The sequence below is a fragment of the Bos grunniens genome, chromosome 29 (genome assembly GCF_055505025.1).
Source record: "Bos grunniens cultivar Pamir isolate PY7600 chromosome 29, Bosgru_T2T1.0, whole genome shotgun sequence".
NCBI lineage: Eukaryota > Metazoa > Chordata > Mammalia > Artiodactyla > Bovidae > Bos > Bos grunniens.
Window position 1 is genome coordinate 44,356,316 of NC_141193.1, and position 21,815 is coordinate 44,378,130.

The window sequence follows — 21,815 nt, forward strand, 5'->3', positions numbered from 1 at the left end:
TATCAATCAACATATATCTTTATTCATGATAAAGAGATATGTTTTATTACCTTGGAATTCTCCGGCTATGGCCACCACCTCTCCTAATCATCTCTTTTAGGGTAAGAGTCTCATATTCCATGTATGGGGCTGCAGTCCAAGACTTCTGAATGGCATTGATAGCTTTCACAAAGTCATGGTTATATCTGTAGAGCCTATTAGAATACCTGCCAAGAAAAGTAAGATAGCTTCACATACACTCTTTACTGATATAAACAGATTCCATTAAAATAGGCATTCATACTCTGAGCTTGAGTGTAAAGTGATATAACCTTTCAGGAAGGCAACTGGGTATATCAGTCTCTATATCTCTACATTTATATCCACAGCCTAGAACTGGAATATGTCCTATGAAAATAAAATTTAAGTGAACTAAGATAACTGTATAACGATGCTCAGTGAAACACTTTTATACTAGTAATAGATTATAAACATAAATTCTAAAACAAACAATGGATTAAATAAATAATGGCACTTCGTTTGCTATACAGTTTATTCAGTAAAAATGTCTGGAAGATTATTTAGTGATATGGGAGAATGTTCACACTATATTAGACAAAAAAGCAGACTATCAAAGAAGTTGACGCAGCATGAATCAAATTTTTGTGAAAGTGTATATTTATATTGATACTATATAAAGTACATACAACCAAGGTTATCTCTGAGTGGTAAGATAGAGTCACACCTCTATTAATACAATTTCTACAATGTACCTTTTAAACTTGGCAATGATAAAAAAGGGTGGAGGAGACAGCAAAACTGTCTTCAATGTGTGTATGTGGCACAGTGGGAAAGAATCCGCCTGCCAATGCAGGAGGCAAAAGAAACTCAGGTGTGGTCCCTCGGGCGGGAAAATCCCTTGGAGCAGGAATGGCAACCCATGGCTACAGAGAGTTGGATACAACTGCGTACACAAACATCACCTTTTAAACTTTGCAATAATAAAAGAGGGTGGGTGAAGCACAGCAAAACTGTATTCAACGTACATACAGCAAGGCAAGTATTGTAACCACATGACGAACAAAAAGTTGTTCCATTCGGACAAGGTTTATATCCTCGTCACTCAGATTTGGTTCTTGAGCCAGTATCAGCAGACGCACCTGGAAGCTGGCTAGAAATGAAGACTCTAAATGTCATTCCAGGCCACCTGAATCAGAATAGACATTTTTAACAGGATTCCCAGATGATTCACAGCAACATTAAATACTGAGAGGCACTGGTTTAACTGATGCCAAATGCTTGGACAGAGATGTAAACAAATCTAATACACAAAGAGCATGTTTACAAAGGCAAAAGACTGAGGGAGTTGATCATTCATTTAACTCAAATATGTATTACACCTATGCGCCAGGTGCCAGGAATTACAGAATTCACCACATTATTTCTACTAAAAAAAGGTTCTATGACTTAAGTATGACTCCTATCCATATAGTGTATGGATAACTTCATACACTATATATACATATAAGTTATACATATAGTGAATAAGTTATACTTACTATGTTATATTATGTAAGTTATTACATATTATATAACTTATTATATAAGTTATATTCACTATAAGTTATACATATAGTGAGTGTATAACTTCCATTAACATTCAGTTATACAAAGCAAGATATACCTAACCTGAGTAACTTTAGGCATACTGTGAACTTTTCTTTCTCTTTTCATTCACAGAGAGAGATGTTCACAGAGTATTGAGATATAGCCAAATAACCTGGAAGCATTAGAAATAATAACAAAAATGTGCAACCACATTGACAATGTTTTTTAATGTTTTTATCAAAGTACTTTCCCACATTTTTCAAAATGTGAAAACAGAGAGGTACATTTATTAAACATAAAACTGTCTGTATTCTATTTCTGACAAGCTAACAAACAATAAAAACCAGCTACAGTTGTTTTTTCTTAAGACACAGGTTCAGTTCAGTTCAGTTCCTCAGTTGTGTCCGACTCTTTGCAACCCCATGGACTGCAGCAGGCCTACACCAGGCCTCCCTGTCCATCATGAACTCCCAGAGCTTACTCAAACTCATGGCCATGGAGTCAGTGATGCCATGCAACCATCTTATCCTCTGTTGTCCTCTTCTCCTCCTGCCTTCAATCCTTCCCAGCATCAGGGTCTTTACCAATGAGTCAGTTCTTTGCATTAGTTGTCCAAAGTATTGGAGTTTCAGGTTCAGCATCAATCCTTCTAATGAATATTCAGGACTAAATTCCTTTAGGATGGACTGGTTGGATCTCCTTGCAGTCCAAGGGACTCTCAAGAGTCTTCTCAAACACCAAAAGAAACACGTTTTTAAATTGCAAATATCTATTTTGAGATCTGATCATTAAGAGCTGAAAGAGATGTTGATGGTAACTTAGGTCCTAAATGTTTATTTTCCAACTGAGGCAACATAGATTCTGAGCTCTCTGGTTGTAGCTTCTTCACTAAATGAGGCAATGCTTGAAATATCAGAAAAGTACACAGTACACTGCTGCTGCTGCTGCTAAGTCGCTTCAGTCGTGTCCGACTCTGTGCGACCCCATAGACGGCAGCCCATCAGGCTCCTCCATCCCTGGGATTCTCCGTCCCAGGCAAGAACACTGGAGTGGGTTGCCATTTCCTTTATATCCTAAATGGCAGGGTGAAAAGTGAGCAGCTTCACAGGAAATGAGTCACTCAAAGCTCAAGCCAAGCAAAGCAACTTAAAATCTATGTTCAAAATGGAGGGGATGAATTGGTCTAAATCTTGAGGCGGCGGGGTGCCTCCCCAGACAAGAGCAATCCGTCCTCTTTGAACTCACGTCCCCCTTTTCTGCTGCAGAGCCCTTCACTGCCTGTGTGGCCTGGCTTTGGGTGATCTGCTCATACACACTTCCAGGGGATTTCACAGTCAAATAAAACACAAAATCTGCTACCAATAATATTTATCTTTTCCTTCCAAACTAATAAAGTTTGAAATCTCTTGTGTGGTTCACAGTGACTTACACTGGACCTGACTTAAGAAAAATATTAACTGTCTGTTATAAGCTAAATTCATGTGTTCATGTCCTAACCTTCAGCGTATCAGAATGTGACTATATTGAGACATGGCCTTTAAAGAGGACATCAAGGTTAAATGAGGTCACATGGATGGGCTCTACTCCAGTATGACTGGTATTTGTGTGTGTGTTTGCTCAGTCATGTCACACTTTGTGACCCCATGGACTAAAGGCTGCCAGGCTCCTCTGTCCCTGGGATTTCCCAGGCAAGAATACTGGAGCAGGTTGCCATTTCCTTCTCCAAGGGATTTTCCCGACCCAGGATCAAACCCAAGTCTCTTGCATCTCCTGCAATTAGCAGGTGGATTCTTTACCACTGAGCCACCTGGGAAGCTCACATGACTGGTATACTTATAGGAAATGGAGATTAGAACACTTACAGGCTGACTGTGTAGGGACAACTGTTAGCAGCCATCTGCAAGCCAAGGACAGAGCCCTCAGAAGAAATCAAACCTGCTGACGCTGTGACCTTGGACTTACAGCCTCCAGAACTATGAGAAAATAAATCTCTGTTGCTTAACCCAGTCTGTGTAATCTGTTATGTTAGCCTCAGCAAATATACTACATAAATACTAAGAACCTGAAATTCAGTTATTATTGCCTTAAGATTTATGTTAGATTAGTATCACCTATATTCGATGCAAAATAAACATATGTATCTGCAAGGATTCTGCAACATCTTATTGTGCTGTGCTGTGAAGTCACTTCAGTCTTGTCCAATTCTTTGCAATCCCAAGGACTGTAGCCCACCAGGCTCCTCTGTCCATGGGATTTTCCAGGAAAGAATACTGGAGTGGGTTGCCATTCCACGCTCCAAGGGATCTTCCTGGCCCAGGTATCAAACTCATGTCCCTTATGTCTCCCACACTGACAGGTGGGTTCTTTACCACTAGGGCCATCTGAGAAGCCCACAACATCTTATTATATGACAATAATAAAATGATTTTTCTGTATTAGAATTAGTTCAGTCACTCAGTCATGTCTCTGTGACTCCATGGACTGCAGCATACCAGGCTTCCCTGTCCATCACCAACTCCTGGAGTTTACTCAAACTCATCTCCATCGAATCAGTGATGCCATCCAACCATTGTATCTTCTGTCGCCCCCTTCTCCTGCTGCCCTCAATCTTTCCCAGCATCAGGGTCTTTTCAAATGAGTCAGCTCTTTGCATGAGGTGGCCAAAGTATTGGAGTTTCAACTTCAGCATCAGTCCTTCCAGTGAACACCCAGGACTGATCTCCTTTAGAATGGACTGGTTGGATCTCCTTGCAGTCCAAGGGACTCTCAAGAGTCTTCTCCAACACCACACTTCAAAAGCATCAATTCTTCAGCACTCAGCCTTCTTCACAGTCCAACTCTCACATCCATACATGACCACAGGAAAAACCATAGCTTTGACTAGATGGACCTTTGTTGGCAAAGTAATGTCTCTGCTTTTGAATATGCTATCTAGGTTGGTCATAACTTTCCTTCCAAGGAGCAAGCGTCTTTTAATTTCATGGCTGTAATCACCATCTGCAGTGATTTTGAAGCCCCCAAAAATAAAGTCTGTCACTGTTTCCATTGTTTCCCCATCTATTTCCCATGAAGTGATAGGACCGGATGCCATGATCTTAGTTTTCTGAATGTTAAGTTTTAAGCCAACTTTTTCACTCTCCTCTTTCACTTTTATCAAGAGGCTTTTGAGTTCCTCTTCACTTTCTGCCATAAGGGTGGTGTCATCTGCATATCTGAGGTTATTGATATTTCTCCCGGCAATCTTTATTTTAGGGTGTGCTTCATCCAGCCCAGCATTTTGCATGATGTACTCTGCATATAAGTTAAATAAGCAGGGTGACAATATACAGCCTTGACGTACTCCTTTTGTGATCTGGAACCCCGTCTGTCGTTCCATTTGCACGTATAAGTCACTCAATTCCGTGGTCCTTTATATGAATCTTCTTTAAAGCCCTCACTGGTCCATTACTTTAGAAGTATTTTGAAAAAATACTTTCTTCTCTCAGTTAAATCACCCAATGTGTTTTTCCAGTAAAGTGGTACATAACATGGCTTATGTTTCTAGGTCAAATAAAGTTAATATAATCAAATTAAATTTTCCAAGGATTAATATAGACACATCCCTATAAACACCATAAGAAACTAAATGGATCTTTCACTGACAACAACTCACGTTTCCTCGAGACCCGCAAGGCGTGCTGTGTTCACGTTCACGTTCTCCGAGGTATTTCCTGTCTTCCTTCCAGTGAAACAGGCCCAGTTCCGGCCCAGCACGTCATGGACCCAGCCAGTCATGGTCTCGTGGCAGTAACTGGTTACCTTGCCACCCTCTTCTTTATACTGCAATCAAGAGAAGGAAAAGCCCCATGAACCTGTTCTCTCTCAGGTCCGTTTCCTCGTCTCTCATTCACAGTAACGATGCCTCTTTTTCTCTTCACCTGAGGGACCAGCCTCTGTCAGCCAAAACAAAATCTGAGAGTTTCAGTCTGAGAACTATTCTAGAAGAGGAAGAGAAAGAAACATTTCTAGGATTAGCATCACTGACCACCGAGCAAAATTTACACAACCAACACTGCAAGAGAATGAAACGCAGGTAAAGAAAATAATATTTTTAAAGCAGCTGCTTTCCAAGGCACTTTGCCAAAGTCACCTCATTTAATCTTCAAGCCTCTGAGGAGAGCGGCACTAATAACCCCAACTGACCAGTGAGTAAGCGGAGGCTCACCTCAGACAGCAAGCGGTCCCTACCTACGCTAACAGAGCTGTGAAGGGGCAGAAACAACACAGCCCTGCTCACTTCCTCAGACTGGTCCACTCAGAGAAGAGGCACGCCAGCAAAATACAAAAACCTTCCAAAGAATTCAAATGTTTTCTTCCGTCAACCTCCCAACTTCTTAGCAAATTCTAAGCATGAGGGAGTTAAAATATCCTAATTATTAAATATTCTCTCCACTTTATTTCACGAACACAGCCTGTTGCTTTATATCAGTGTTGACACTGAAAAATAACTACAGCTGGTCCTTGAAGAGAGCAGGGGCACCGATAACACCATGGGCAAAAATCCACATATAATTTTTCAGTCATCCATCTGTATCCTGGGTGCTGCGTCCAAGGAACCAACCAACCCTGGCTCACGTAGTACTACAGTATGTATTTAATTTTTAAAAACCTGAATACAAGTGGACCTGTGCAGTTCAAACCTATGTCATTCAAGGGTCAACTGTATAAAGTGATAGATCTATAACTCAGATACTTTGGCTCCAGAGCCTTAAAAAAAACCCTCATATTTTAATATATCCTTATGGAGGAAGGATATATAATTCTGAATGAAAGTAGACAGCATAGAAGGAGGAAAGAAAAAAAAAAATGGATGGTAAACTTTTTTAAGAAGGGACTTGAATACAGACAGCTTCTGGCACTGACTTCATGGAACAGAAGCACAAAAGCAGTCAAAGGCAACATAAACATATGAGCACAGGCAGCTGTGTTTCAACGCTTTTCTTTACAGAGGCACACAGTAGGGTGGTTTCGGCCCACAGGATGTAGTTTGTAGACTCTTAAATCTAGCATAATGGATACTACTTTACCTGTGATAGGTGGCCTGAGTAAGGGCCAAACAGTAAATACATTAACATTTGCAGGTTATAAGGCTTCTGCCATACTCAACCCTGCCTTTGCAGTGTGAGAGGTACACCAGAAATACATAAAGGAATGAACCATAGTCTGTTCCAATTAAACTTCATTTACAAAAACAGACCCATGGTTTGCAAACCCCAAGTTTAAAGGAATGTATAAGCTGAACTACACTGAAAGGTAAAACTACCTTACTGCATCGGAGTCTTTGAATTCAAATTATACCTAGGTGTAGAGTTAAAAGGGCTTCCTTGGTGGCTCAGTAGTAAAGAATCTGTCTGCCAATGGAGGAGACATGGGTTTGATCCCTGGTATGGGAAGAAGATGGAGAAGGCAATGGCACCCCACTCCAGTACTCTTGCCTGGAAAATCCCATGGATGGAGGAGCCTGGTAGGCTGCAGTCCATGGGGTCAATAAGAGTCGGATACGACTGAGCAACTTCACTTTCACTTTTCACTTTCATGCACTGGAGAAGGAAATGGCAACCCACTGCAGTGTTCTTGCCTGGAGAATCCCAGGGACTTGGGAGCCTGGTGGGCTGCTGTCTATGGGGTCGCACAGAGTCGGACACAACTGAAGTGACTTAGCAGCATTACTCAGCCACAAAAAGGAACACATTTGAGTCAGTTCTAGTGAGGTGGATGAACTCAGAACTTGTTATACGGGGTGAAGTTAAGTTAGAAAAAGAACAAATACCATACATCAATGCATATGTATGGAAACTAGAAAAATAATACCGGTGAACCTATTTGCAGGGAAGGAAATGGAGACACAGACATAGAGAACAGACTTTGGGATACATTAGGGGGAGGGGAGGGCGGAATGAATTGAGAAAGTAGCACTGACATATAAGCACCCACCATACATAAAACAGTTGATGGGAAGTTGCTATGTAACACAGGGAGCCCAGCCTGGCACTCTGTGATGACCCACAGGGGCCGGATAGGCGAGAGGAGGGAGGCTCACGTGGGAGAGCTTGTGTGCTAAGTCGCTTCAGGCATGTCCGACTCTGCGCTATCCCATGGACTATAGCCCACCAGGCTCCTCCTTCATGGGATTCTCCAGACAAGAACACTGCAGTGGGTTGCCATACCCTCCTCCAGGGGATCTTGCCCACACAGGGATTGAACCCATGTCTCTTACAGGTCCTGCATTGTCAGGTGGTTCTTTAGCACTAGCACCACCCGGGAAGCCCCATGTGGGGAGGGGTTTTATATATAAAATTATGATGATTTGCATTACTGTACAGTCCTATACAGCAGGCTTCCCTGGTGGCTCAGACGGAAAAGCGTCTGTCTACAATGTGGGATACCTGGGTTCAATCCCTGGGTCAGGAAGATCTCCTGGAGAAGGAAATGGCAACCCACTCCAGTACTCTTGCCTGGAAAATCCCATGGACAGAGGAGCCTGGTGGGCTGCAGTCCATGGGGTCATAAAGAGTCGGACACGACTGAGAGACTTCACTCACTCACTCACTCACTCACAGTAGAAACCAATAACATTGTAAAGCAACTTTCCTCCAATTAAACAAAAAAGTAATCTAACAAGGCTTTAAGAGTTTTTCAGAGCTACCTTGTTGAAAGTGTCAGATACACATAAATGAAAAAAAAAAAAGCTAAACACAGGAGCATGTTCATCACAGAGGAAGAGGCTGGAGAAGGCTGCTTGCTTTTACACACAGTGTTGCTGGAACTCAGCCAGGGCCACTTGTTTAGAGTATCTTGACTCTGGCTGCTTTGGTGCAACAGCAGCAAGAATGAGGTGCTGCAGCAGAGACTACAAGGCTCATAAAGCCTAAAACATTACTATCTACCCTGCAAGAAAATATGCTGACCTCTCTGCTTAGAACAATTAAAAAAGAGAGAGAGAGAACCTGGGAATTCCCTGGTGGTTCAGTGGGTAGGACTCCACACGCTCTCCACCGAGGGCCCAGGTTTGAGTCCTGCTGCAGTTCATGGGGTTGCAAAGAGTCAGACACGACTGGGTGACTGAACAACAACAGGGAAATAAAATCCTACAACCTTGCAGGGTGTCCAAAGAAAAAACAAACAAAACAACCCAAGAGGTATTAACAGGAAAAAAAATTACAAGATGGTACTTGAGTGGAATGTAAATATGTTAATATGAAATATGATTTTTAAAAAATGAAAGGTAAAAACAGCCTTTGGGTGGGGTTTTCTTGGTTATTTATAAAAAAATAGCTATATAAAAAGTTATGTAAAAACTTTTTAACTTTATAAAGTTATATATTTATAAAAAGGTAGATTTTGTAAAGCTCATCACTTTAAAAAAATGCTCCTGTTTCCTAAGAACAAGAAACATGCCAACAAAGTCCTAGAAAAGAACATCTATGAGGGATGGTCCAGATGTTGCTAGAATAACTTTGTTCTGTCTGAGATTATGGTTAAGTTTCTTGGGAAAAAAAAAAAAAAAAACACATTATTTATATATCTTATTGGACTGCAAGGAGATCAAACCAATCAATCATAAAGGAAATCAACCCTGAATATTCACTGGAAGGACTGATGCTGAAGCTCCAATATTTTGGCCACCTGATGCGAAGAGTCGACTCACTGGAAAAGATCCTGATGCTGGGAAAGACTGAAGGCAAAAGGAGAAGAGGGCATCTCCAACTCAACGGACATGAATCTGAACAAACTCCAGGAGATAGTGGAGGACAGAAAAGCCTGGCGTGCTATGGGATCGCAAAGAGACGAAAATGACTCAGCGACTGAACAACAATAAGCCCTTTCACTTATATGTCAAATACTTACTGGTCACATAACATTTTCCAGGCATTATGCTAAGTGCTAGCCATGCACACACTGTATACTGATGTAGCACCAGACCTTAAGACAACAGGAACTCCGTGAAATATGCAAAATGTAATTAATGGAGTTATTTATCTGAACCAAAACCCTGTGGTTCAGCAAGTTAACCATGCTTGGAAAAGCCTGGGAAATTTCCCCAGCAGTGTAGATCACAGATGAAGTGACTTTCCCCACATACCAAAAGCTCAAGGCATGCAAGTCAGAAGAAATGGGCCCCGTGTGTTTCGTCAGTGTGGCTTTGTTTGCCTAGTTGGCACAGCTGGTCAGTTACAAACATGATCGCTAATACGAAATGAATTTCCCTTTGAGGGAAAGGCTGAGTTGTTACTTTGACTGGAGAAGAAGAAGGAAAAAAATCCTTAAAACATGACCAACTGTGCTAAAGATTCTTACTGTTCATATTGATCAATGACTCTATACCCTTCATCATCAATATTATGGAACTACAGGATCTTAACATTTACCTATCACATTTTATATACATTTTACAGATTACTCATAAATCTTAGAGGTTCAACAGAACATAAAGGTATAGACTCGGGGGACAGGAGAAAGATCTAAAAGAGGTGGCTGAACTAGAATTTAGAACCAAGGACTCTAGAACCAAGTGTTCTTCCCAAATACCAAGCACCATTTCTTTGTACACTCCTTCTCACAGAGTGCCAGAGAAATAAACATACAAGTCAATGGCCAAAAACACTGAGAGGAGATACCTGGAAACCACACAGGAAAGGCTTAAGCAATCTGCAAAGGGTTTTCATCTATATTATGTGAGTTTCAAAATGATTCTTTGGGATACTGTTCTCATGGGGAGAAAAAAAAAAGGAGACTTTGCAAAGTTAAATAGAGAAGATATAATTAAAGTATGAGTTCAAATGTTGTAAGAATCATTGCTTTATTATTTCCTTTAAAAAAAAAGTTGGAAATTAACTGGCTTTCATGAGTCAGATTCAAATTGTTGCCCCACACATCTTAAGGGTCACCTAAATTCTCCATCCAAGGAGAGACCCACATGGCTAAAGGTCATCTAATTTCACCTAAATTTTTACCTAATTTTTAAATTTTTCTTTCACCTAAACATTTATTTCATCTGATTTCATCTAAGAGCCACACATCTAAAGATCATCTAATTTCACCTAAATTTTTGTTGAAGATTTTTGATTCAGGGCAGAGGCAGAGGACATGGTCTGCAGGCGTGACTCCTGGATAGCACCCAGTTCTGCTTCTTATAGGCTGTGTGATCCTGAGCAAGTTACCCTCTCTGTACTTTCCGTGTCCACATCTGCAAAATCAGGATGGTGTAACAGACTGGGCCTCACAGGCTGTATTTTATAAATACTAACCCGTTTAATTTCACAGTAGCCTGTAGGGTTATTCTTTCCACATAAGCACTGTTCTCACAGTGAACAGGATTTTTGCTTATTTGGTAACTAGGACACTAGCAGTAGAAAGCAATTAGTTACCGGATGAGTGATGAGTGAATAAATAAATGAATAACAGAAAGAACAACAAATGCCAAATTCTACTTAAACAGTAACATAAGAAACTCAGAAAAGTTTATAATTAAAGTGTGATACTTTTATAATTAAAAAGGGGTCGCAGAGACCCAAGTTCTGACTCCTAGTATGTCTTCAGGAATGTCAATTTTTCCTCTCCAAACCTGTCTCCTTACCTGTAAACTTAAGCTGACCTGAAAGTTCCAAAATATCCCTTCAAGCTTCCTAACTGCACAGTCTTTACATCTACGGTTTTCTTATTATTCACAAACTAGGTAAATAATTTAGACTCCCTACTTATACAGAGCATCTATACATTCTCTAAATGTGCTTGTTAGTCGCTCAGTTGTGTCTGACTCTCTGCAACCTCATGAACTGTAGCCCACTAGGCTCCTCTGTCCATGGGATTCTCCAGGCAAGAATACTGGAGTGGGTAGCCACTCTCTTCTCCAGGGCATATTCCTGACCCACGGATCAAACCCAAGTCACCTGCACTGCAGGCAGATTCTTTACCATCTGAGCCACCAAGGAAGCCCCATCTAAACATTCTAAGTGATCCAAAATAATCCTAAAAAAACTATACCTGTTTTCACTCAAGCAAATTACTAAGAGATGCTATACCCATTTATGTACCATTTTTTATACATTAATTTGATGGCATTATTTTCCATTTAAAATTTTTATTTTATATTATTCTGTAGTTTTCCCAATCTACAATAATATGGTTTTCTTTTAGAACCTGAAATCACCTTATGAAGGGTAGGTGAGGGCTGTAATACCACTATGCAGGACAGCTATAACTTAGTAGAAAAGAGATATTTAACCCACCCTATAAGCCAAGTACTCAGTACCTTGAGAGGACCATGCAGGGTGCCCCCATTGTTTTCTTGATCTGAATATTCTCAGTATTCCTGTCATTTTTTCTGCTACTGTAAAATACATCTTACGTGATTTCTGAAAATATTACCAAGTAGGAAACTGAAGTTTTGGCCACACTATCCAGCTTGAAATGTAGTCAAAATTTTTTCTAACCATTTTCATTTATTTATATAAACAGTCTCTGAATACTGACTTGCACAAATGAGATAATTTAAGTTTCTATTCATTGATGCCAATTTCTATTGCAACAAATAGATAATCACACAAAATGTGAAGAAATTACAAATCCTAGCACTTAAGTTTAGAAAACTACTAGCATTCAGTAACTATTCATTTGCTTCTTCAAAATTATCGTTGAGTTGCCATTCTGAAAGCCGCCCTTCTTCAGTTTGCTATTCATTTTATCAACTCTTCAATTCCATCCAATTACCTAGCAATATTAACCAATTGAAAAAGAAAAGGTTGGGATATTTTAGAACTTAAGTTATTTATCCTGGATCTCATTCTCAACTGCTTTTTGACACTAAGCGTGAGAAAATCACTTACACCTTTTATTCCACTGTTTTCCTGATTACATTCACAAACATTTGAATCCTTCCTTTATGTAATGCACTGCCTATGAGAAAAAAATGCTCTTTAGTAAAAGGACTTAGCCCTTTAAATTCCCGTTCTTCCACTTAGCATTTATGGAACTTTGGACAACTCACAACTAAGGAGCCTCAATTCCACCAGCTGGTAACAGGCATATCTACTTCACTGGGTTCCTATCAAGGATAAAGATGACACTGACGTCAAGAGTTTAAAACCTTATAAAACACTAAACAAGTAACAATATAAACACTACCATCTGCTACCATGGGGCATACGAAGCCGTTAAGACTTTATTCATGTACTCTCAAACCCAACTCTCAACTGAGCAGCTGATAAAGTTTTTATTTTGTCAACCAGCGGTTTTCCAAAATGAGAAGATAATCCACTAAAATATTAGAAAATTTTATAGTTTATATTTATAATACAGAAATAAAACTGAAAAGTATATATACAAAGTATATATACAAAGTATATATACAAAAGTATATATACAAAGTATATATACAAAAGTATATATACAAAGTATATATACAAAAGTATATATACAAAGTATATATACAAAAGTATATATACAAAGTAACACTGATATGCCCACGCACTTCCAGTGTCAGACGCTCACCTGCTAATTGCAGCATGCTGCCTGTAAGACGGCTAGAACACGGCATATTCCCGCTCATGTGTGCCTGCTTAGATTCATGCACATCCAATGTAATTAACTAACTCACACAAAATGAACAAGTGGCTTCAAATAACACTTACAAGGAAAACAGGATTTGCAAATACTAATGATGTAACTGGGCTTCCCTCATAGCTCCGTTGGTAAAGAATCCGCCTGCAACGCAGGAGACCTGGGTTCGATCCCTGAGTTGGGAAGATCCCCTGGAGAAGGAAATGGCAACCCACACCAGTACTCTTGCCTGGAAAATTCCATGGACAGAGGCACCTGGCAGGCTCTAGTCCATGGGGTCACAAAAAAAAAGAGTCAGACACATCTTAGTGATTAAACAACAACACATACTGTGAAATATATAAGAAAAAAAATCTGGACATATAGGTCTAATCCATCAAGCACCATTTTGGAAAAGAATACTTTGCATGACATTAAATGATCTGATGATACACCGTTCAAGTAGAGAGATTTCCTTCCAACAACACAGAAGAACAGTGTTCACTCCACATTCTGCCCTTTGTGTTCCGTGTCTGTCTCCGCAAGTGCAGATTTGCACATGCCATCAGTCTGGAGTGTGAATAAAGCCTTTAGAACAGGCCACATCTTCCTAAACAGGTATTTCGCCAACCGTCCAGGACGGTCACATCTTTCATCAACAAACCTATGTCATTTCAAGGAATCCTTGTAGTTTTCTGCCCACTATTTCAGCTGGACCATTTATTTTAAAAGTTGAATTTTAATGAATTGTGAAACTGATAGGAAACTGTGGCAGTGGTTGCAACCAAATAATTTCTAGCATTTTACTTAAGGAATGGGCAATTAGATTTAATGTGAAAATGGAGGCTCACAGATTTATTTCCAGAGCTGAGAAGATGTCCCCTTTAAACCAAAATGTAGGTTCTAGAACTAGTTAAGAAAACAGCAATTTGATCCTCAGCAAGGTAACCAAAGTCCCTTGGCTCATTCCTCATTTACTTGCTCATAAACCCTTAAGATGTAAGGTTGGAAGAAATGTCAGAATTCATTGACTCTAGCACTGATGCTGAAGCTGAAGTTCTAATACTCTGGCCACCTGGTGCTAAGAGGCAACCCACTGGAAAAGACCCTGATGCTGGGAAAAACTGAGAGCAGGAGAAGGGGGCAACAGAGGATGAAATGGTTGGATGGCATCACCGACTCGATGGACATGAGTTTGAACAAACTCCAGAAAATAGTGAAAGACAAGGAAGCCTGGCATGCTGCTGTTCATGAAGTCGTGAAGAGTCAGACACAACTGAGTGACTGGACAATAATGACCTTCAGCTAGCGCTTCTCAAGGGGCGGGGCACAGATAACCCACAGCATCCTAAGCAGACATGAGTCCTTGGTTACCTAGGCTTTGGGGAACCACCGTAGTCACCAATAAAGCTCAGTATTTCCCGACAGCTAATTTGTGTGCATGCTCAGTCACTGAGCTGTGTCCGACTCTCTGCGATCCCATGTACTAGAGCCCACCAGGCTCCTCTGTCCACTGGATTCTCCAGGCAGGAATACTGGAGTGGGTTGCCATTTCCTCCTCCAGGGGAAGATCTTCCAGGGGATCTTCCTGACACAGGGATCAAACCTGTGTCTCCTGCATCGGATTCTTTACCACTGAGCCACTTGGGAAGCCCAACAGCTAATTTAGTTTTTAGTAATTCTGAAAGTTAGAAGTTTACTATTTTTAAATGACTTTCATTTTAGCCTCTATAGTCTCACACAAAAAATTAAAAATGACAAATAAGCAGAATAAAGTTTTAAAAGTCTCATCCCTTTTCTACAAAGTCATTCAACAAATATGGCTTGAGGGTCCACCGTAGCCTCTAAAGGACACAAAGGCAAAAATACTTTCAGAAACACAACAATGAAACAGGAAAACAACACAATGATATATGATTCAATTTTCTTTTTTTTTTTACAAATATTTATTGAAGGTCTATTATTTATCACATAGTGTGCTACACATATGGAATAAAAAGGTCAGTAACACAGAGTTGATCACTGCCCTCAAGGAGTTTAAAAATCAGAGGAAAGGACAAACAGGCAATTACAACAGAGAATGCTAAGCAGTAATCTATTATGGGTACTTCTAACACAGATACCTGCAATTTTGTACCAAGTCTTCTATAATCAAAACAAACATTAAATGCAAAATTACTCAAAGAAACCACTTTGGGAAAAAAAAAAACCACTTTGGTAGGGGTGATTTTAAATGCCTTGCTAAATATATAAACATTTGTTGCTTTGTCAGTATTTACATCCAGTCAGTTTGAAAATACACAACTCTTACAGAACACTGGAGGCATGTAACATATTTTTTAGAACAGAACACCAAAAATATACACATAGCACCAGCACCATTCCTGATTTGTGCTTCTAGAACCCTACGTAATTAATTTTTTGAAAGCTGGTATTACTTCTGAAGTCTTTGAAAAGACTAGAGAAATGTGGATAATCTTCCAAAGTTCCCAGATAAAGTTCTACATGCATTAGAATCTGAAGATATACAGGTTTTCAGTCTGGAAGAAGATGACATGCTCAAGTCATTCCTTTTACAGCAGAATGAGTACTACCAGGTCAGAGATGCCTGTCAAGTACAACTGGAACCAACATAATGGCATCCCTCCCAGTAACGGAGAGAGCTGGGGAACTGCACAGATGTGGCACCAAGAACCTGAGTGATACAGAATTATCAGGAGGGAAGAAAGTATCCAGGCAGCAGTTGGATGTACTGTTCCTTAGTATTTATAAGATACAACCTTTCCAGAACAGCAGATCAGTGCCTCTCAAACGACATAATTATCTGAACCAATAAAGTAATGATGACAACCTACCATCTAGAGAAAGATTTCTCCACTCAAGGAGTAATTCAAGGGATGCAGAAAAGTCCTCCCAGGAAATCTGAATTGGGTGGAGCCCCACGTTGCTGGTTTGCCAAGGCTGATGTTTAATCAGCTCTACACAACTGAGGAGGAAACCGGTCCACTGTGTAGCAGGAAAGAACTAAAAGGCAGCAATGGCTCTGAACAACACCTTAAGAGAAGTAAGCTTGGCAAGGGTACTTAATTCGAAGCTTATAAAACACTCCTCCAATTTGGAGAACTGTAAAAGGAAAGAGAAAGTAAATTTTTGTCTTGAATAAAGGGACCTAGGCTTAGGAAAGAAAATGAGTAGCCTCATTTGGTAAAGAAATCTAAGCTTGAGGCCAGTTCTTCTCCTAAAATTTCAACAAGAGCAATGCGGTGCATTGAACTAACATTTGGGATTCACCAGAAAATCTGCCCAAATGTGACTTGAAGTACCAGTATTTTTTTCTGAAACAAACTTGACAAATAGCCCATATCATTTTACAATTAGCAGCCGTGGGGGCTTCCCTGGTGGTCCAGTGATGAAGGCTCCACACTTCAGTACAGGGAGTGTGGGTTTGATCTCTGGCAGGGAAACTAAGATGCCACAAGCATGGCCAAAGAAATTTAAAAAAATAACAAAATTAAAAAAAAAAAAGAAGCTGTGTGAGCTTAAGCACTGTATGAGAGTAATTCTCCCTATGTGAAAACTGAAGCTAGTAATATCTACTTCACAGGACATTTGTAAGGTAAACCGTGTTAAGCTCTTAGCACAAGACTGGCATTTAAGTAAAAAAAATACAGCCCCCCCCCTCCCCCCGCCCCAAATGTATTAATCATACCATCTTTCTGGACAGGGGCACTGCAGATCCATGATCTGCAAAAAGAGACCCTTCGGCAGTTCAGCTTATCTCAGAAAGCCCCCTCCCCCAAAACATGTCTTCCCTGGGACCATCTTCCCTCCCATAATGCATCTCAAGATATTCTGAAGCTTGATTTTCTTCTTATAACACGTGTTGGGGTTCCTCAAGGTCATTAGAGAAAGAGAAGGCACGTGGGAAGACCATTTTAACTGTGAGTAAAATCTGCATAAAATACAACAAATAATTCAAGTCCTAAGCAGTTTGAAAAAAAAAAATCACTTCAACAAAAGAACATTCAAAAGGGAAAAAAATACAAAAACAACAAAAAACCCTTGTGTTGCATATCTTTCCTTTCATTCAAAGGCCGAAGGATAAAGCCACCTAAGACTTGCAGAACTTTCTCCTTTTTCCTGCTTGGTCTTTGGTTGCTCACAGTCCAAAACGGCGGTGGCTGCTTTCCAAGGAAACGTTCGGAGGGCAGCTGCCTCGGAGGTAGGTACCAGGACTCCTCTGCATGTTAGGTGCCCTTAGAGACTCCAGAGGGACTGCAGCTGCTAGAGGCCTCTGCTAGCTGTTAGAGGGAGGCAGGTCCGCTGTGCCTCTTAGCCCCAAAGTCTGTTTTTGGCTGTGGTTTTAAAAGAGCCGCTCAACAGACGCTCTATTTAATAACTAAAAGACAATGAAAACTAGAGTTACAAGCCAACAAGGATCATACTGTCTCTTAAAAAATGCTTAAACAGATTCATTTCTTTACGTGGAAAAAAAAAAATACCAGCATTTAGTATTTCAAATGCTGGTATTTTTTTTTTTTAATGTTATTTAAGACATTCACAAAAAAGCCACTGTTCTCAAAAGCTGAATGCTTAAGCAACACGTACTGTGCGTGCAGCCAACATGCTTAAGAAGCACATGCAGATGCATTTCAAATTAAACGCTACCAAATAAGCCTAATTTGGCTTTTGAATATAGATAAGAAACAGCCTAATCTAGCAACCTAGACATAATAGCACGTATATCTTACAAATTCCAAGCATACGCTTAATGCTACTTTGATCAATATTTCCAGGTACAAGGCCACTTATCCCATTTACAAAGTAAATACTAGGATCTATCTTTTCTACCGGTAGAAGCATCTCCCCAGTTAGGAAAAGAACGAGAGCTTTAAGACAGAATTTTATAAACCGCATTCTGAGAATACCGTATTTTTTGTGAGGAAAACGTGGTAAACTTTTGAAAAGTTTTTCTATTGTATCTCCCTCCTCAGCTACAGCATAATAAAGATTCTGAGCAGTCCTGAAAGGAAGCTATTTCACACAGTCTACACTTACTCAACTACCAGAAATAAATTCAGAAGAAAGAGCCTATTGGTTCCAGCTCTAATCTGCACTTTGATCTGTTCTTAGTGGCTGCCTGGAACCTTGAGAGCTTTACGAAACGAAGTGACACAACTTAGGAACAATTTTTTCCTGGCAGATGTGTGGCCCACTGCTGGCCCATTAAACAGCTTGAAAAATGCTGACCCAGGATAAGGTTATGGTGCTTTCATCACCTGCCCCAGTTCCCTTTTTCATATCTCATTTCCTTACTTGGGAGCTAAGTAAAAGAGGAAGGGAAAGGGGAAAGATTGCTGTATAAAACGCAAGGGACGGCAAGTCCCCATCAGCTCTTCTTTCTCACCGCCTACTTCTCCATCAAAATTTATGGATCCAGGGAGAGCAGTGATTTAAACATCTATTCTGAAAGTATGAGGAGAATGTACACAGTAAAAAAAGATCCTCTTCTCCCTAGCCAAGAGTCTGTTCTGAGAAGAAACCAGTTTAAAAAGACACAGGTGGTGTCTCATAGGGCTGAATGACAGGTATACTAATTTCTGTCATTAGGAGGAGCCACCTTTTCTACTGGGAAGGCACATCTAAAATGCCATGGTCTCACACAGGTCCCTCTTGAGTCATTTTAGGAAAAGAATGAGTAATCTCAGGCAGCACAGCTACTTCAAGGGCGTGAACTGAATTGGGGCCATCCTCTCCTTCACTGAGTCTTTACCTTTTTGGTTTCATGTCCACTTACGAGCATCACGCTTGGGAAAGCTTGTGTGTAAACAGAGCATACTAAAGTGAAAATACTGCAGGCAGGTAAGAAGCGGCAAATAAGCAGGCTCAAGCACGGAATCTGTAAGAAAACCATAATCTGTCTATTCTCCAACTCCCTCTCCCTGATGAAAAAACAAACATTAACTTGCCTAAGCCACCAGGGAGGAGGGAAGCTTGCATTTAATAAGAAAGTTAGAAGTATTTCAATGGAGCTCACCCAGTTTGTTCCTCAGATGTGGAATATCATACATCCCCACAGTTCCCAGTTGCATGAAAAACTGACTGATAAGATCAGTGACATCCTATGAAAGGTTTACAATGGAAAACTCAGTCATTACATTGAGATTAAAGCATCATCACGAAAGAAAACAAATGGCTAGGCGTCTTCTGATTCTTTTCCTCAATCCAAACACTTTAAAAAGTAAACATCAAATTATTTAAAAGAAAGACAAGACAAACACCTCATTTTGGTGTATTCAATCTATATTAAAGCAGGTAACTCTATCTCAGTAATACTCTGAAAGTTGAATTGTTACATCTTAGAAATAAACCCAGAAGTCACAACAGAAGAGACCACACGAGACTCCCAAATCCTTTGCTGTAGAAAACACATGATTTCTGGCTGTGTAACAAGCTTGAAATTTGCAAGTCACTAGCACACGAAATGGGCAAATAAATCCTCTGGTATGGATTTCCCAACATCTTTGTTTTGAGTACCAAGCTGCTTTAGAAATACTCATGGTAGAGTTTTTAGCTTACAGTTCTACTAAGACTGGTAGGTCCCAAACAAAAACTCAATTAGAAAATCAGTGAACTTTGTTTAACTATCACCAAATAAGTTTTTCAGCCATTATGAGTCTAGCTTCTATGTACTTTCTTTAGCCCTTGAGTAGTTTAATCTTCAAAATATAAACTGAGTTCATTCTCTGCTGCTCCCTTTTACCGTCTCAGAAAGTAAAAGGAGAAACAGCAAAATGTTAGAAAGCCTATTCAACTTAAGGGTATCCTTTGGAGCTGAGTCTGTTTCATACCACTTCCTTCCTTGGCAATCAGGTAGAGGACAGTGGAGAGGAGCGTTACACATGCTCATGGTAAAAAAATGGACAAAGTACACAAAAGCATAAAGAAGAAAAAATAATCACTTACCTACCCATCACAAAGTCAGTCATAATTAAACATCCTTTGTATTGTTTTGTTACATTGTGTGTTCTCATAAACGAAGTTGGTTGTTTTTTATCTGCAAGTACTTTTCATTTGCAGAGATGTTGGACTTACAATCAAATGGCAATGCTATTAAAAGCTGATAGTCTTAGAAACTGGTCTGTGGCCAGCACATTATTTTAAGGGAAAACTGAATTCAAATGTCTGTAGGAAAGTTTTCATTTCATAGGCCATAAATCAAATTACTCCTTACTGCTTTACATAAAGTTGTTTCAGATGCCTAGGTATCTGCCTCGGTGAGCCCTAAATTCATTTGAGTTTGTAACCCCCCCAGAGTGTTCTGATCACTGCACCTACGGTGAAAGTTGAGTAGGAAAAAGTGTCTTCCAAAAATACAAACCCAGTGCTTCCTTCCTGACTCACACAGTGCGTAAACTTTCAGCGTCAAGATTTCCTCCCAAACTTTTATCTAGCTTGAGATCATACATTACAAGAAAACAAGATCATCCTACTCCACTGCCGATTTCTTAAGCAGTTAAAACCAAGGGGAAAAAGGCCTAAAAGAACAAATCATGAAGAATTCTGCTTACTCTCCAGATGAGGCCAGAATAAGGAGAACTGAATACAGCACGTTCCTGGCAACAAAAGTGGTGCCCCATGGCTCCAAAGTTGGAATGCAGGGAGAATGAGGTGGAAGCTGTCTGTTCTGAACTGCAGGCTGAGCTGGGGGATGAGGAGTAGGCACCGAACAGGAAACCTTGCCCGCATTACCTGCTCAACAAACTCGAGCAGGAACAACCCTAAGAACCAATTTCATGAAAGCATATCTGAAACAGGGCGAAGGGAAACAAGTGGGAGAGTCTGTTATGAGTCAGTGGAGAGACCTGAAATTCAGCTGATTCGCAGACTAACAACGGAGGGTATATCTGACAAACGTTCGTCAGATGTTTCTGCAATGGCAGTTAGTTGAGTGGATTACAATAGCAGTTAGCTTATGTATGATAGCTGAATAGTAAAATACTGCTTATATTTTGATAACTGCTCTTTTTAAAAAAGTAATTTTCATTTAAAAGTTACTTCTAAAATCGGTAGGAAGAAAAGAATCTCACGCGCCTCTGCGTACATAGGTGCCCTTTGTTGGGTCACAGCATGGTCTCCCCAGCACCTCCAGCACTGCAGGAAATACCCTAAGCTTCGGGTAAAGGCCAGCAAGACTTTTATGTTAAAAAGTGTTCCCGCCAAAGTATTTGTCCTATTATGTAAAGTCAACTCCACTTTATCATTTTTCCTAAATTTGTTAAGCTTTGCTGCTCTCCATTACTTTTCCTGTTGGATTTGCTAAGAGAACATGGCATTTTATCACTCTGGAAAGCATGTTTCTCTGGAACTACTTGATTATGTTGAGAGAAATTTTAAAACCATATACCTTGTTAATGTTTTGCTCTGCTTACTGAAATTATGACATCACATGACCTAACCACAGACTAGAGTGTCTGATTTTTCAGCAGGAAAAGAAAACACATTCCTGATAATGATTCTGGTCAAATGGACACTTTTAAAAAAATATACTGAAATCAGTAGCAAGAGAACACTCTTGTTATTTTTATTACTAATGAGAGGATGCCATTCAGAAGCACAAGATCAGGTAGGGTTCTACCCTACAAGAGAGT

The 21,815-nt window shown here is 40.0% G+C and overlaps 1 protein-coding gene across 1 annotated transcript in view; it reads right to left on the bottom strand.

Annotated features, from left to right (window-relative positions):
• Positions 1-21,815, bottom strand: part of CTSC (cathepsin C) — a 40,328-nt gene that overhangs the window by 13,739 nt on the left and 4,774 nt on the right. Inside the window, exons 3-4 of the mRNA XM_086383389.1 lie at positions 5,240-5,406; positions 51-206 (exon numbers count right to left, since the gene is read on the bottom strand). Of these exons, the coding sequence (XP_086239515.1) occupies positions 51-206; positions 5,240-5,406 (323 nt within the window). The remainder of the gene's footprint in view (positions 1-50; positions 207-5,239; positions 5,407-21,815) is intronic.